The 14,653-nt window shown below is 37.2% G+C and overlaps 1 protein-coding gene across 3 annotated transcripts in view; it reads right to left on the bottom strand.

Annotated features, from left to right (window-relative positions):
- Nucleotides 1-863: 863 nt before the first annotated feature.
- The window catches only part of Psme4 (proteasome activator subunit 4), a 100,838-nt gene continuing 87,048 nt past the window's right edge, over nt 864-14,653 (bottom strand). For 2 of the 3 annotated variants that reach the window (XM_004867295.4, XM_013066450.3), the window contains 6 exons: nt 11,322-11,450; nt 10,355-10,510; nt 6,545-6,707; nt 4,618-4,751; nt 2,916-3,054; nt 864-2,322 (listed from right to left, as the gene is read on the bottom strand). In XM_004867295.4, coding sequence (XP_004867352.1) covers nt 2,920-3,054; nt 4,618-4,751; nt 6,545-6,707; nt 10,355-10,510; nt 11,322-11,450 — 717 coding nt within the window. In that variant the 3' untranslated portion in view covers nt 864-2,322; nt 2,916-2,919. The remainder of the gene's footprint in view (nt 2,323-2,915; nt 3,055-4,617; nt 4,752-6,544; nt 6,708-10,354; nt 10,511-11,321; nt 11,451-14,653) is intronic. The other variant, XM_087216389.1, reaches the window with a different exon arrangement.

The following is a 14,653-nucleotide window of genomic DNA, read 5'->3' as shown; positions in this document are numbered from 1 at the left end:
CGTCACAAAACTTTAATGAAAGATACTGACGCCTGAGCTCCATCCTGAGAATTTTTAAATTGAGAAACATGGGAGGGCGCCCAGTATCTTACATATTTTAAGGTTCCTACTAAGCACCACTGCTAAGGGGGTTTCATATAGCTAAGAAAAAGCTGAAGAGGTCCTATGTATGTAAGACCTTGCCATTCAAGTGTGGTCTTAGAACCACTGACACCATCAGCTGGAAACAATAAGGACATTTGTGTGCGTGTGGTACCAGGGACCGAACTCAGGACCTTGCATATGTAAGGCAGGGGTGGTGCCACTGAGCTAGATCCCTGGCCCAAGAACCAACATTTTAACAAACTCTCTTTAGTATATCAACTTGAAAATCAACAGTCTAGGTAAGTGCTATCCAAAAGAACTTTCTGTGATGATGGAAGTTCATGTGTGCTACCAATGTGGCAACCACTAACCTCATGTGGCTAATGAGTGAGCACTTTAAAAGTGCCCAGTTAGAATAACAAAGTAATTTAACTAAATATAAAGTAACACTAGGCGTGGTGGCACACACCTGTACTCCCAGCACTCAGGAGGCTGAGGCAGAAAGATCACCTTGAGTTTGAGGCCAGCCTAGGCTACATAGTTAAGTTCAAGGCCAACCTGCACTACTGAGACCCTGTCTCAAAAAAACAAAACAAAACATCACCAAACAGAAAACAGTCACATGTGGCTGGTAGCTACTATACTGAACAGGGCAGATCTAGATAACTCATTTTGTTCAGAGAATGAATTTATACATTTAAACATATGACTGCATAAAGAATCCACAAGAGTCTCTGCCTACAGAACTGTCTTCTCTTAATGAAGACAAAAGCCAGGTGTTAAAAACAATCCATTTATTGGGTTTTAAACTAGTTACACAATTGAAATAATCAGTTTGGCACTACTCTATACAGGAATTCCGCCTGTGTATGCTGACACTTAAAATACTGTCCTGGGGCCACTGTGCTTAGACGGAGTCATTCAGCAGGTAGATGCTAAAAGATACACTAGTGTTCCTTTAAGGAAGACTGTACAGGGTGTGCTGCAGGATGTTATTTGCCAACTTGTAAATTATTTCAACCTAGCAGATAACCTTGCACTCTATAAATCTGTCATAGGCAAACATGTTGTGTTAGCATTTAGAGATGCACACAACAAGTTACATAAAAATTCAGACATTCTAACGATAAATGATATCCCACATTTTAGCTTTTATAACATGAATGATAAGGAAAATAATTTAAAAACACAAAAATGGCATTCAATGGGTATAAAAGCCCCAAATCACTACAATAAAGAGCTACATATGAATCTTTACAAATTAATTACACAATGGTGTTATGTAAAAGACTGCATCTGTACAAAGTCTTGCCAATGCTATCGCTACAGTTTATACAATCTTTTACATCTATGTAACATATATTAAACAAGTCAATTAAATACCAAGCCTTATTAGTTTCTCAACAATTCTGCAGGCAAAAATTAAAGAAGAGAATAAAACAAAGAAAAAGAAAATAATTACAAGATTTCCACAAATACAGCAGTTTTTCATTTTGGTGAAGTATAACATTGTCAAAGAGGCTCAAACAATATTTGTAAAGAATACAGGTAAAAACCAATCAGTCAGGTTGTTTATTGTTGCCATTTATTCTCAAAAATCACACATATACACACACAACAATCAAAAATTAATTCACGAACCCCCCGGTTTTTCAGCAACTGGCTCCATGGAGCACCAGAAACTCCAGTTTGTGGGGAGCACAGATTTCATGCTGAGTTGGCCGAGCAATCCATCAGGTCACTGCGTAGATTTGAGATTTGCCCTCCTCCTTTCCCCTTCTCTTCATGGCTCTCCAGGGTTCAGATTTATGGCCTACTGCCCTACTACCTTTTAAACACAACAGTCATTTAGGAAGAAATCAAAATAAAGTGAGATGAATGAAATGACAGGATCCTGTATGACTGTATTCTCCATTCCAAGAAAACTGCTTCTTAATGAATTCCTAGATTCTTGTGGTCTTGGATGTCATGATCATACTGGGAAATTTATTTCTAGTCTGAGACTTTGTCAGATGCTTCAAAGAAAAAGTCATCAATAATCTGAAAACACTTTTGGACAAGTCAGGAAATTAAATGGCAGCTGAGAACCTGTGGAACGCAGACCAATGAGACACAGAAACCACCAAACGATGAGAGCTCAGAAGAGGCAAAGTTGTAAAACCTGTAGAGAGCCAGCACAGATGGTACCTGAGGAGCTGGAATTGTTGATGAGAAGAGCCCGAACTGAGAACGAGCCATCTGTATCAGGGAAGAAAACATTTCTATTCGGTAACAAGACACTCAACTCTAAAAACCTAAGAAATGAGGTTTTCTTTATTCTTCCTATCCCAGTAAAAATAATTCTGGACCTTTTTAAAGAACAGGTAATAAGTACTTAAGGAACCAGATAAATGTTCTTATAACTATGAGTCCCAGGGCAACCCCAAATGTCCAGACACCCCAGCAGACAACTATTCCCAGGTTACTAACACTACTCATTTTTAAAGATCCCAAAGCTGTCACATAAACTGTCTACTTAATATGTAAAACAAACGAGGCATGAAAAAATTCTGTGGGAATTTATTTCCACTGGCCCTGGCCAAGGTCATGTTTGTTTTGGTCCTGGGATTGAACCCAGGGGCCTCATACAAGTGATGCACATACTCTACCACTGAGTTGCATCACCAGCTTCAAAAGCCATGTTAAAAAGCAAATACCACCCCCAACTTTATGTAAGCAGTCATAGCTGAGAATGTCAGCATAACTTTAAAAACACCCACTTTTCAGTCACCAAATGAATGAGATCTACTTGAGGGTGTCACATCTTTAAATCTACAACTTTGGCGACTTACCCTCCTATGCATAATAGCATGGTGACACAAGGAGATCAGTGAGGACAAGCAGTTGGTCATCAGTGAATTGCTGTTTGTGTTCCTGCCAGTTGTCATGGTGTGTCCTTCGGAAATTGGACAATGTCTTTTTTACAGTCATCTGTGGAATAGGCAACCCACATACATTTAAATCTCTCTGAATAATCAGGGTACCTTTAGCTAATTAATAATTCATCTACAGTTCAGATCACACGTAAGTGCTACAATGCTACAAAACCAACAAGTCCATCATATTTTCCATCTCCAAGCTTCTGTAGGAATATCAGCTTTACTTTAGGACCAACTACTAGGACTTAAAACCACATTATTAGACCAGTTTTACATCTATTTATAAAGGTGAAAATTACTGAATCAACTGGTCTTCTGAATTAACTCAGAATATAGATGTTCACTATTAAATTAGTATTATTAGTATTTCCTACTTAATATTAATATTAAATATTATCTTTCAGATACAAAATGCTAGAAAAACAAAAGCATAAAATTTAACTATCCAGGCAGTGTTAATAATCCTTTATTTCCACTGGTCTGGGAGGGACAGAAGCTACATATATGAGAGCAAGGTCTCTGGCAAGATTTTGAAACATTCATCATGGGGCTGTAATTCCTATGTCTTAATTTGAATGGACTGCCCCACTGGGCAGCTTGAACCACAGTGGTACATGCACGACGGTCCCATCAGGAAGCTTGTACTGCTTCTCAGGGGGTCTCTGATTACAATAATGCAAAGAAAGGCACTGATTTAGCAGACCACATGTCATCATATTTCCTTAAGGAAAACATTAAAATATTACAAATTGTAATTCAGATAATTTGTGCTATAGCAATCATAAATGCATATTATATACAATTAATGAGGTACTCGTAAGATTTTCATATTAAAATTTAGAGAATTAGTTCATAAACTATTAACCCGTGAAAAAATGCTAGAGGCACGCAAAAAAAATTCACTTTATAAAACCTTATTTAGGATCTGCAAGAAACACAAGCAATGAAGAAAACTGTAATGAAAATTATCTGAAAAAATAGGTGCTATTGTGGCCACAAAAAAAAATCAAATGTGTCGTAACATTTTGCACATTCGGCACAAATCAGTGCCTTTATGTATAAAATGTTTTTTGAAAATTCACAAATATAAATTTTTTAATTTAATGAAATAAGTTTGTTAATTATTGTAATAATTTTAACTGGTATGAATTGTATTAATATATATATTTGGGCAGTAATCATTCAAATTCATATAACTAACTAGATTTGGTCCATTTATAGACTTCTAAATTTTATTAGTAAACAGGCTGATAAAAGTGATGAGATCTATTTGTACCCCAAGTAGTACACGCCACCTGATGGGTCAGTTGTGTTTGTACCACTGGCAGTTGGGGTGGGGGGCAATGACACGACAACAAAGTGTTAATAATTATTGGAGAATTAGACTTGGCCCTGGCAGAATCACAAGATTTATCAAAGCAATAAATTTCATGTGTGTAGGAAATTAGTAATATAAATAATTTCTTATAAAACATTACTGATATTATACATGCAAAAAAGCTAATAAGGGTGCCAGGGATTTAGCTCAGTGGTGCTGTCACCTGCCTTGGAAGTGCAAGGTCCTGAATTCGATCCCCTAATATAAAAAAAAAAAGATTGTAAGGAAGAACTGTACCTCAATAGGCTGAGGATCATTCAGATGTGCACTGAGATTCATAAGGAGCTGGGGCATCCAGGTGGGAACATCGTAAGGGCTAGAAAGAACACATGCACCAAGACCTAGCACCCCAGCATGGCGCTTCACCAACTCTGTGCAGAAAACAGCAATATATATGTAAATATTTATGGTCTCTAATGTGCTTATTACAGTGAAATAAAAGTTTTCAATTATGCTAGTTATTTTCAACATGTGAATTTCTGCACTTAAAATGAATCTACAAGTACATACAGAAAAAACATGGTTTTTGAGGCTGCACTAAAACTAAACCTGTATTTAAGAATTTTCAAGACATGCTATACAGGTGTCTCTCAGTGACAGTGGTGATTATACCAAGCCAGAAAGCTCTCCTATGAACTTCCTGATCAATTCACTCATATTCTAAAGTGCAAGCTCTGACCCTAAACAATCTCCAGAGTTAGTGTTTTTCTGAATGTGATTATCCCCACACAGAATGCATTAATTCATTAGGTGAATGTACCATGTATGAACAGTGTCGCTACTGGTCAAGACACAGAACTCTAACAGGTCTGTACCCTAAGAGTCTCTGTTCCTGTTCACTAAAGAAAGGTGTAAGTTAAAGTGCTTTCAAATTCTCATCTTTCTTCTTTTTTGGGGGTGGTGCTGGGGAGCAAATTCAGGTCGCCATATATACTAGGAAAACGCCCTACCACTGAGTTAAACCTCCAGTCCTAAATTGTCATTTTCTTTTTTTGTACCGGGGATTGAACTTAGGACCTTGCACTTGCCAGGCAAGCACCAGCACGACTTAGCTAAATTCCAGGCCCTTGTTTCTTAATAAAGCCATATGTGTACAAGTGCTTGCAGATCTATTATATGTGCATATATTAAACAGAAGATAAACAGTTGAAGGTAAGTAAAAGAAACTTTGAGGTAGTTAAAATTATAAAAATGGGGCCAGGGATTTAGGTCAGTGGCAGTGCACCTGCCTGGCAAGCACAAGGTCCTGAGTTTGACCCTCTGTACCAAAATTATGTATCTATATCTATATTTATATCTATATACATACACAATACCATTGGATACAACAAAAAACTAAAAATACTTTGGCCCTTATAGTAATTATAAAAAATATAATTTAATGAAACCACAATATTGGTACTTTCTTGAAACTGCTACTAAATAGCAACATGACATAACTGCAACTCCATAGCTGCATATTTCAATTTGAACAAACTCAATAAATTTTCTACTTACTAATTTTCCACTGATTGATTGAGATAGGGGCTTGCTATGTAGTTCAGGTGGCCATGAACTCACTACGTAGCCCAGACTGCCCTGGAACTCGTGATTCTCCTGCCTCAGCACCTAAAGTGCTGGATTATAGACACGTGCCACTACACCCAGCCTCCCATGTATTTTAAAAATTATTTTTATGACTGTATTTAGCAGTGGGAAGATTACATGCTTTTTTGCAGTCACATTTAAATTTCTCTTTTGACAGGGTAGTCAAATCTTATTCTCTGGGTTATGTTCAATTCTACTGCAAGCTGCTATAATGATTACTCTCATTCTCATTAAATGACTAGTCAAGTATAATCAAGAACTCAAAATTATATCTCCTAGTGGTGTCACAGCCATTTTAGTGTGCTTCAGGTAACTCTTTGCTGTTCACACAAGGATACTGTCCAACAATGCGTTCCTCAGACCTTAGCCTTGTCATTAAGCAACAACATGACTGCCTAACAGTCCCCTTTTCAAATAAAAGCAGGCTTCTCTTGGTTATTTATAGTAAAAGTAGGATTAACTATTCCTAGTACAGTACTTAGAGAAGACCTAGGCATATACAAGAACTCTAAATATTCATTGAGTAAGCCTGCTTAATTTCCAAAAGGATACAGGTGTTTTCTATCAGAAACGTTACCTGCAGAAGGAATGGTATCTCCTACAGAACCAGGGTCTCGCTTTCTTTTCTTAGGTAGTTTTGTTTTGCAAAGTTGCTCAAAATGAATCTGCATAGGACTGTCCATGGTAAGAAAGTTACACTGTAAGAGACCACTTAGGGTGGTAGCAGCCATTTCTCGAACCTGTGGATACAATCAATTCTATTAGAACTGAGATCCTAAGTCTGAGGGAATAAAAAATGAGGGATACTATCAGAACTGGGGTGGGGACCCTCCCTGGAATTGTATGCAAATTTCACATATGCTCTTTGGAAGTTTACTGACAGAGATTTCATCAGATTCTCAAAGGGTCTGTGACCTCAAAATGGATAAAAGCTACTACATTCAGGATTAGAGAGGTGAATATTTAACTTTTACACAAAAATGAAATTTCTCCCTTAATTATCTTCCCTACTGACAGTTATTCTTCATTATGGCTCTAACTATAAAAGGAGTGCTAGAGTCTTACATGAAAGTTAAGATTTCCCTAAATGCTACGTGTCTTAAAGCAACTGCTGTGGTTGTTTCCACTGGCAACAAACAGGAAAGACAACCCAGTTTCTTCAGTTGGCACACATCACGAAAGGTTTAAATCATCTGGTTTTGGTTTCATTCTTTACTAATGTTTCTATACCTCACCCACTGATTAGAATGTTTTCAACTTCTCACTACTATACTATGAAATATTATTTTTCTGTTTATTGTTGTAGCCCTGGGACCAAACCCAGGACAAGTACTCAATCTGAGTTACAACCTCAATCCCAGTTATTCTTTTTTTTTTTTATTTTTTGGTGCCGGAGATCGAACTCGGGCCCTTGTGCTTGCGAAGCAGGCGGCGGAACCACTGAGCTAAATCCCCAGCCCTGATCCCAGTTATTAATTCATGTAACTTTTTTCACATTGCAGTATTTTTTTTTTCTGCTGTGTATTTTCTTAGGATAGACTATAAGAATTGGGATTACTAAATTTAAAAGTATGAACAATTTTACTGTTAATTTTACAGCTATCAGCTACTTTTAAAAAAGTTAGCACTAACATACTATATGACACAAAACTTGAATATGGACCATTAGTTACAGCTTACCAACAATGGCTATCAATATTACATATTTTTGTTTTATGGGTTAGGAGAAAACACTAATAATAGATGAAAATGTTTTAAGTTTGTATTTCTCTGGCTTTTACAGATTATGTTGTCTTTATAATAACTTTTTTACTATTACCATTACTTCACAAACTTCAATATTTTCTTGTACCAATTTTTTCAGTAGTCTGAACCTTGATTTTATTTATTTTTTTGGGTACCAGGGATCGACCTCAGACCCTGCGCTTGCAAGGCAGGCAGCAGCACCACTGAGCTAAATCCCCAGGCCAGAACCTTATTTCAACTGATGAATTTCTAATATTCTTGTGACATCTTTTAACTCAAAGGCTGAGGAAGTCATATATGCTCAGAGTTTCTATAAATATCCAAATCCATTTTCTCAGGTTCTTGAATTTAAAAACTGAGTGTGTGTTTATTATATCTACAATATATTATAGTGAAATATTCTAATTTATTTTTTCTTTTCTCCAACATGCTAATGAATTAGCCCCAAATTTCCAACAGAATTATTGTCTTTCTCAGTAGTAGAGTCTATTTCTGAGATATTTTGCTCTAGGGGTAAACATGTACATGTCTATACTTAATTTTATTTAGCTTTCTTAACCATAAACATGCTAATGCCCCCACTTCAAAAACTTTCCTTCAAAATCAGTTTATTTTTTGAGACAGGGCCATGCTATGTAGTTCAGGCTGGCCTTGAACTCTCTTTGTAGTCTAGGCTGGTGATCCTCCCGTCTCAGTCTCCCGAGTGCTGGGATTACAGGCTAAAGTTAGTTTTTTTTTTTAATTCTTAACTCAGACTTTTCATTGTACTCAAGTAAAAACAGCATAGATCTGAGGAAAAAGGGGAATACAAAAGAAATAGTGGTCAGAGTTGGGACAATGAGGATCAGTCTCTAGCAGGTCTGTCCAGTGTCCGTCTTCTAAACCTCAGATCAGTTTTTAAGATAGTTCTCATTCAGATAACAAAAGAGCCCCCTCATATTATAGTAAAACAATTCAATAAATTATTAGAGCTATTTAGTGTCACATGTTCCCTCAAACATATGATGGTTTTAATAAATGCCAGGGTTATGTTTATTTAAAAGCTATGTTACATAAGCCAAGCATAAAGAACATATAACCTATGAAAGTATTCTAACTGAAGCACCAGAAAACAACAAATTTTAATTCAAGTGGTCTGTTATAATTTGCATCTTAAATTGTACCCAATGTGTGAAAGGCTTGGTGTATAGGCCGGCACTACTAAGAGGTGGTGGAAACTTGAAGAGGGAAGCTGGGGGAGGTGTTTAGGTCATTGGTGGCTGAGCTTTTAGAGGGGACGGCAGGCCTCAGGCCCTTTTTCTTTTACTTCCCTGCCAAAAGGTAAGTGTTTTGGCTCTGCTGCCTTGCCTAAAAGCAACAGGGTCAACCAACATGGACTAAAATTTCTAAAACTCTAAGCCAAAACAAATCTGTTCTCTTGGTAAATTCATTATCTCAGATACTTGTGTTGTAATAATGGAAAAGTGACTATCATAGACTCTATGGATAAAATGTATTTTCAGGACTGGGGATTTAGCTCAGTGGCACCACACTTTTCTCCCAAGTGCAGGTCCTGAGTTTGATCCCGGTACCAGGGGAAAAAATGTATTTTCAGTGCTCACAAATAAATATATGAAGTACATAGCAGAGTGCAGAGGCACGTGCCTATAATCTCAACTACTAAGGAGGCTAAGGCAGGAGGATCACAAGTTAGAGACCAGCCTGAGCAACTTAATGAGATCTTGTCTCAGGAAAAAAGTAACTCAGTGGTAGAGACTGGGTTAGATCTCCAGGACAGCAAAAAATAAACAGTAGGATGTGGTGGTACATGGCTGTAATCTCAGCACTCTGGGAGGCTGAAACAGGAGGGCTGCAAATTCAAGCCCATCCTGGGCACTTAATGACACTCTATCTCAAGATAAAAAATAAAAAATAAGAAAGGCTTGGGTTGTGGCTCAAAGCAAAAGACCACGAGTTCAACCCCAGTACCACAACAATAAAGTACTCTACTACTACTATATTTCATTCCATGTTTACTGTTAACCTGCTTTTCTTTTTTTTTTGGTACTGGGGATCGAACTCAGGTCCTTGCACTTGCGTAGCAGGCGACGAAACCACTGAGCTAAATCCCCGGCCCTAACTTGCTTTTCTTACACTAGGTTATCTGAACTAAAAGGTTATCTTTTTGTACAAAATATTAGTATGAGCTTACTATGAAAGCTGCCCTTCAATTTATTTACCAAAGGGGAAAAAAAGGATAGTAATCCTATCTTAGGTCGACTGGAAAACAGTATGTGTGTGTAGAATTCTATTCTCTTGAAAATCTTCACACACACTCCCATCAGTCACTTAAAAATCAGTAAGTGGGGTAATTATTGATCCCAATTTCACAGATAAGAGAGCTAAGGTTCCTAAATGTTATTTTCCCAATTGCAAAGAGAAAACGTATCAAGAATGTGTCCATTTCTTTTGTCCATTTGTACTACAGGAAACCATGATTAGGGTATCAACACTACTTACTTAGGGCTATATTAAAATTTAAGTTTATTCATTTGTTTTAATAAAACACATCTTCTGAATATACAAATACTTCTTTTAAAGGGAGATCATGATGGCTTCTTTAAATGGAATGAAGTTTGATTTGTTATAACTTAAATTTTACCTCTAGTTGTTCATCCTCCAAAAGGGTTATAACAAGCCACCTGATGTCTCTAACTGCATCTTCATTGTTCAGGAAAATAAAGAGGTTATAAAATACCATGGTCTGGAGGTAGGTCAGTACTGTGTATCTTGCATGCCAAGAACTGCTTCTTGCTGTCTGTGAATGAAAGAATGATAAAAGTACTAAAAGGAAGATGAAATGACCGATGATGGCATTACAAACGAATACGTAATATAATCCTCTAATTCCACTTTCACAGGTGTAACTGAGGCATGGTTATCTTATATTGCCTTCTAAATAAAAAGCTGAACAAGCTAATCCAGGTAGTTATTCAGAATGTATGAGGACAGTAGTAGGAAAGAAACATATAGGTAGAAGTCACTTCTAACAGAAAGCACCATTCATGATTCATGACTATTAACTCCTTTTCTCTTCCAAGGATTGCACAATGTTTTTATTTTCAGTGTTGGGAGGTAGGGTCTTGAAAGCAAACAAAATTAAGAACTAGTAAATTCCAATGCAAAAATTTTTTGTAATCAAACTGAAAATCTTAGAAAAATGAGAATACGCCCCTTTTTATACAACATGTGTATGACATGGATCCAAGGTGCTTCAACAATTAGATCTTTGCATGTATAGTAGGTAATTTTTTTTTGGTACCAGGGATCAAACCTAGGACCTTGCACTTGTGAGGCAGGCGCCATAACCACTGAGTTAAATCCCCAGCCCTAGTAGATAATATTTTTATGTGGGTGACTTGCCCAAGTAACAGAAAGTTGGTGACAGAGTTAGGTACAGAATCTAAGTTTGTTTTGTTGGTCAACATGTATAGCTTATTATACTAAACAAAAATTCAAAACAAAAACCAAAATCTGGTACTGTGTGTATTGGAGTTGACTGAAATTCTTAAAATGGTAAACCATAATCCTAATGAAAAGATGTAAATAATGTAGTTAAACACTCTTACTTGGTTTAGCACCTTAAGTACTAAAGGCACTTGATGAGGATAAAGCAACCCCTGAGACAACAGTGATAAACATAGCTTCGCATCTCTTTTCAGTTCATCATAGCCGTTGTCATTTTCCACTGGGGCAATCTAGAAAATAATAACAAAATAATTATCACATTTTTACTTTAAACAACTTATATGGAGATTTCAAACATATGCAAAACTAGAGAAAGTGTAATGAATCCTCTACAAGGTAATCATTCAACAACAAACTCACAGATAATCTTATTTCCTCTGCTTCCCCTTTCCCCCAACTAAATTATGTGACAAAAACCCTAGACATATTTCACCTGTAAGTATGTTATCTCTGATAGGTATCTTAAAAAATACCTGTAATGATATCATCATACATTTGGCATTAGTTACAATATGAAATACTCGGTAGTGTGCAAACTTCTCTATAGTATTTTTGTGTTATTACAATTGGTTTTCTGTAATCATTCAACATGATAAAACATTTAGCGAGTGTATTTCTTAGGACTCTTAAAATTCCTTGTACCTACTTTTTTTATTCAGAGGGGGAAACTTGGGTCCTGTTTGGTAATTTCTTCCATGTGACCTCCTTGACTACATCCCTGTGTTGTAGGGCTTGGATTTCACTGAATTTTTGGGGGGGCACTGGGGATCAAACTCAGGACCTTGCACTTGTAAGGTAGGCAGTGGCATCACTGAGCTAGATCCCTGGGCCTCCAAATTTCCTCTTAATAGCATTTTTTTATTTTATAAAAGGAGAAAAAATAAGTTAATATAGGTACTGAAAAATTTCCACAAAATAGAAGATTTAAATAAAAGATTTAAGTCTGTTTTACAATGAAGTAAGAACAGTATGTAAATACCAGTCACTGGTCTCTCCTCTGAAATACGGTAGTACCATGGTACCTGTCATTAATTAGTTCTGGCTGGGCGTGGTGGCACATGCCTATAATCCCAGCACTCAGGAGGCTGAGGCAGGAGGATCAGCATAAGCTGAAGGCCAGCTGGAACTACATAGTGAGACTCTGTCTCACAAAACAAACAAAACACTGTGAGGAAAGTGGCAGACCCAGCCTGATCCCATCCCAGCTTGGCCAGCTCTCCCTGGCTCCCAGTGCTCACCTGCCCTGCAGCGCAGCAAACAGGCTGGCGGCTGCAGAACCTGGGCCTGGGCTCCCGAGCCCCCCCCCCCCCCAGTGTTTGTCTTAATAAATAAAGCACTGGAGGGAAAAAAACCCACACAAACAAAAAAAAATTAATAGGTTCTGCAGGATGTGATGAGAACCAAAGAGGAGCACCAAACAAACAAATGATTTTGGCTAGAGAGGGTAGCAAGTCACAAGACCATGATACTAAGAACTTCTAGCTTGCATATCAAGAACCAAATGACCAAAAAAAAAAAAAAAGGCATCAAAATGCCTTGAGTACCATGATTGTACATGTTGACCGCCAATAATCAGATGGGTAACTGATTTTTAAACTTAAGACAGGTGACAGTAATCTAGTTTTCTTAAATCTAATTTATTTCAAATATAGTAAATTATGGGATATATTTTAAATTTTATTTTATCCCATTTCTCCCCTCAATCCCCCTCCCATCCCTATGTACAGAAGCTGTTTCCACGTTTTCCTTCTATTTTCACTTTTTTTCTTGTCCCTTCCTTCCTTCCTCCCTCCCTCCTGCCTTGTTCCCCTTCCCATTTGAACATTTTCTTCCCATTTCCCAATATCTATTATACATTTTGGTCCTTATTTCCACTTTTGGTTTCTCATACCAGAGAAACAATGTGGTATTTAAACATGTGTGTCTGATTTATTTCCCTTAAGAGTATGGTCTCAAGGTGCATCCATTGAACTATAAGTGTCGGAAGCTCAACCTACTTTGTGGCAGAGTAGTACTCCATTGTATAAAAAACCCCACATCTTCTTTAACCGATCGTCTGTTGATGGGCATTTGGGCTATTTCCAAGATGTAGCTATTACAAACTGTGCTGCTATAAAGATGGATGTGCATATAACACTGTGGTATGATGCTTTAAACTCTTTCAGAAAGACACCAAGAAGAGGTATAGCTGGGTCAAATGGAACCTCTAATTTTAGTTTCTTGAGAGATCTCCACACTGATTTCCACAGTGGTTGTACCAGTCTACACTCCCACCAACAGTGAGAGAAGGACTCCTTTTTACCCACATCCCCTCCAGCATTTATTATTGGTTGATTTCTTGATAGCAACCATTCTTTCTGGGCTGATATGGAATCTCAGCCTTGTTTTGATTTGCATTTCACAAATGACTAGTGATACTGAACATTTTTTCATGTATTTATTTGCTGTTTCTAATACTTCATCTGAGAAGTATCTTTTTATTTCAGATGTCCATTTTTGCACTGGGTGTTTAAATTGGGGGGAGTCTTTTTTTTTTTTTAAGTTCTTTATATATTCTAGATAATAGTCTTTTATTTGAATAGCTGGTAAAGATTTTTTCCCATTCTGTGGGTTGTCTCTTCACTATGTTAGTGGTTTCTCTTACTGTGCAAAAGCTTTTTATTTATTTTTGTGCCAGGAATTGAACTCAGGGTCTTGTGCTTGTGAGGCAGGCACTGGAACCACTAAGCTAAATACCCAGCACAAAAGCTTTTTAATAAGATGAGATCCCAGTTGTTGATTCTTTGTAGTATTTCCCATGCAGTCTGGGTTTTGTTCATGAAGTCTTTGCCTACTCCTATGTCCTCAAGTGTTCTACCTATTCTCTCTTCTAGCACATTTAGTGTTTGTTTTAATATTTAGATCTTTGATTCTTTTTGATTTTAGGTTAGGGTGTAGTGAAAGATATGGGTCTAGTTTCAACCTTCAGCATGTGGAAAGCCAGTTTTTCCAGCACCATTTATTACAGAGGCTTAGGCTTTCTTCCAGTGAAGGTCTTTGGCTCCTTTGTCAAAGATAAGGTGGTTGAATATGTCTGGGGTTGTTTCTGCTTCAACTGATCCTCAGGTCTGCTCTTTTGCCAGTACTATGCTGTTTTCATCACCGTAGCTTTGTATTATAATTTCAAGTCAGGGATTGTGATACCCTCTTCCTTGCCTTTGTTGCCCAGAATTACCTTTGTTATTTTAGGTCTCTTCAGGTTCAAATGAATTTTAGGATCATTTTTTCTAATTCTGTGAGATATGCTGTTGGGATTTTGATTGGAATTGCATCGAATCTGTATAACAATTTTGGAAGTATGGCCATTTTCACTGTACTGGTTCTTCCTATCCAAGAATGAGGGGTATCTTTCCATTTTCTGATATCCTTTTCAATCTCCTTTTTCAGAGTACTG

The sequence above is a fragment of the Heterocephalus glaber genome, unplaced genomic scaffold (assembly GCF_053883595.1).
Source record: "Heterocephalus glaber isolate CG9 unplaced genomic scaffold, H.glaber_assembly_v1.0 deba00001457, whole genome shotgun sequence".
Taxonomy (NCBI): domain Eukaryota; kingdom Metazoa; phylum Chordata; class Mammalia; order Rodentia; family Bathyergidae; genus Heterocephalus; species Heterocephalus glaber.
This window is presented reverse-complemented; position numbering and strand designations above follow the sequence as displayed.